This window comes from Gossypium raimondii, chromosome 2 (assembly GCF_025698545.1).
Source record: "Gossypium raimondii isolate GPD5lz chromosome 2, ASM2569854v1, whole genome shotgun sequence".
NCBI classification, from domain to species: domain Eukaryota; kingdom Viridiplantae; phylum Streptophyta; class Magnoliopsida; order Malvales; family Malvaceae; genus Gossypium; species Gossypium raimondii.
The window spans coordinates 27,435,023-27,437,680 of NC_068566.1; the positions used below are offsets into that span (position 1 = coordinate 27,435,023).

At 32.2% G+C, this 2,658-nt stretch overlaps 1 protein-coding gene across 1 annotated transcript; it reads right to left on the minus strand.

Moving 5' to 3' along the window:
* Window positions 1-538: 538 nt before the first annotated feature.
* On the minus strand, window positions 539-1,349 carry LOC105788257 (dirigent protein). Its single transcript, XM_012615057.2, has one exon. It carries the CDS (start codon window positions 1,314-1,316, stop codon window positions 753-755), a length of 564 nt encoding a protein of 187 aa, XP_012470511.1. The 5' UTR covers window positions 1,317-1,349; the 3' UTR covers window positions 539-752.
* Window positions 1,350-2,658: the final 1,309 nt, after the last annotated feature.

The following is a 2,658-nucleotide window of genomic DNA, read 5'->3' on the forward strand; positions in this document are numbered from 1 at the left end:
TCTAACTTTGGTGATTTGTCGCATTCTGATCTAGTAGCTTGACTACAATTATTTTGTAACGTGACACATAATCACTATGTGGTGTGTAGGGATGGATGGGTACTTGATACCCTATATAGTGTGTAGGGATGGACGGAGATAGTGTGAAGCGGTTGGGGTTAGGAATCTGCATCTGAATCTGAAATGTTTGCAACTGTATCTGATGTTTTCTATTTCTATTTTTGTATCTGATTCCTAAAATTGACTGGTTAATAAAAAACCAAAATCACGTCTATTATGTTACTGATTAATTATAAATGTAAGTTATACACTAAGTTGAAACTCATTTAGTCTGTTTGTTAGATTACAGGTAACCTACAGACTTAGGCGGGTCGACGTAGAAGGAGTTTGGTCATTTCTCTTCTAATTATCTATTGTTTTATCTAGACTTATATAACTCTCCAGACTTGATCTTAATGTTTAGGCCGGATATGGGTTGTTACATTACTGATATAAACAAAATTAAAGCAATCAAAACATTTGTTTTTCAACCAATAAATTTTAATATCAACCATAAAATAAAGATGTAAAATATATAAAACTTGTTTTCGAAATACAACAAATGAATATAACAAATCAATGAGAAGCCAAACATGAAGGGTCCCTTATTAACCACAAATTACAGTCTCATACGGTGCTTCTTCATTGATGAAACTCTTCAAGATGCAAACAACTAAAAAAAGTTTCTAATCGAAAATTAAAAACTCAATGGTTTACCAACATTCATACAAATTAATATCAGTTCGAAGACGAAAATATACTTCCCCTTCAAAGGCATCAGTCATCAAAGTAGCCACTCCTCTAGCCATGAAGAAATCACCTGTTCCACCAATCACTGATATATCCCTCGTCTTGTTCATCAATGGATCAGCACCGACGAAGTTTATACTTCCTTTATGTTGGGTAGAATTGAAAACGAAGGAGAAACCCAACCAAGCTGTGAATATGTCTTTCTTGTCGTAGATATAAAACCCTTGGGCCCGACCCACTGGTTTCGAATGCAAGTTGTTGTCCAAGGTAATGGGGTCGTCGAACACGACCAGGTCTCCGAAATGGTTTTGTCCTGTTAAAATGGTCTTGTTCCCCCATTGTGGTGAACCTACAATGGCTGATGTTGCGTTCTTTGCGTTATGGCCGTTGTAGATTATGTCGTGGAAATAAAACACCATGCTCTTGCATGGTTTTCGGGTTCGGGTTTTTCGAGTTGGTGCTGCGGTTGATATGGAGAGGAAGGAAAGGAGGAGGAAGATGGCTAATAGGGATCTTTTAGCTTCCATTTTTGTATGTAATGTGGTGTTTATAGAACTCGAGCTGCGTTCTTATATACGTGAGAATTTCATACTGTACGAATTTCTGGTTAATTAGTTAATTTACTAGGGACTAAAACTTGGCGTTAAAGGAATGACTGCGTAGCTGTGACACCGACAAAACAAACCACTTTATCCATTCAATAATCAACTAACTTATTCCAGTTTAGCTACAAATTTAACTTCCATTTCATTGATTTGGAAAGAGGAAAGCATTTTATTCAAAAGTGAAGAAGAAATCAAAATTCAAAATGACTTTAACCCACAACACAACTTAAAGTAACTTAATTTAAAAAATTCAAATGTTCCAAATAAAAATAAATAAATTCAAAAAGACTTCAAAATTTCTAAAATTGAAATTGACCTATTCAACTGATCATCTTTAATTTATGGTAGCTTCAGTTCGAAGTTTAAGACAATCATTGGACGTTGAAGGGAGATTTGTTAGTGCGAAGTTAATGCTTTTCCTTTTCTCTATGAAATAAAGGAGGAATTCTATAACTTAATAAACTAAGGGATGGTTTTCACGTTATGGCAGATTACGCAATCAGCGAAAGCATTTATTGAGGTTTACTGTTCTGTTTCAAAATGGGGGAAACCTTCTTTGACTTCCAAGTTTCATTTTCAGGTTTCCTAGAAATTTAAAATAAAATCTCCCTTTGTTAAGTTATTGTTTTGTTTCTGTTTTAAAGTATTTTTTTCACAAATGATATGGCAGCAACCAAAGGAACAACTGGTTAATATTATTTGTTAACAACTTAAGGTCTAAGTTTCAAATCTGATGTTAAAATCTACTCTCTTAAAATGTAATGTAAACTTTGATTGTTTTAGTAAACAGACTTTTGAGTCTTTTTTTTTATTGATTTGGATTGAGTAATCAAACCCTTTGATTATAGTGTCTGGTGAATGAAAGTTTATAAGAGCGCTAAAACTTTCAAAACCAAAAAACGTTAGGATAGACAACATTTTTCATAATTGATTGGGAATGAGATATGTGGAATGACATATCTGACCATGTTTGCTAAAAAATTACTCATTTTGCCACATGTATGTATTTCTTGAATATTTATGTACTCTTAATTTATTTTAATTTACTTGTGTAAAATAATTTCTTATGCATTTTATATTAATTGAAATATGCTACTTGACAAATTTATTTAGAGTGTGAATAATTATCACTAATTTACATTCTAAGAACATGACATAATTATCACTAAAAATATAGTTTACAATTTTATTAATACACTATTAATATTTATCAATTTCCACAAGGTCAATATTTACAAATAAAGAACTTAAGAAATTTATTTAT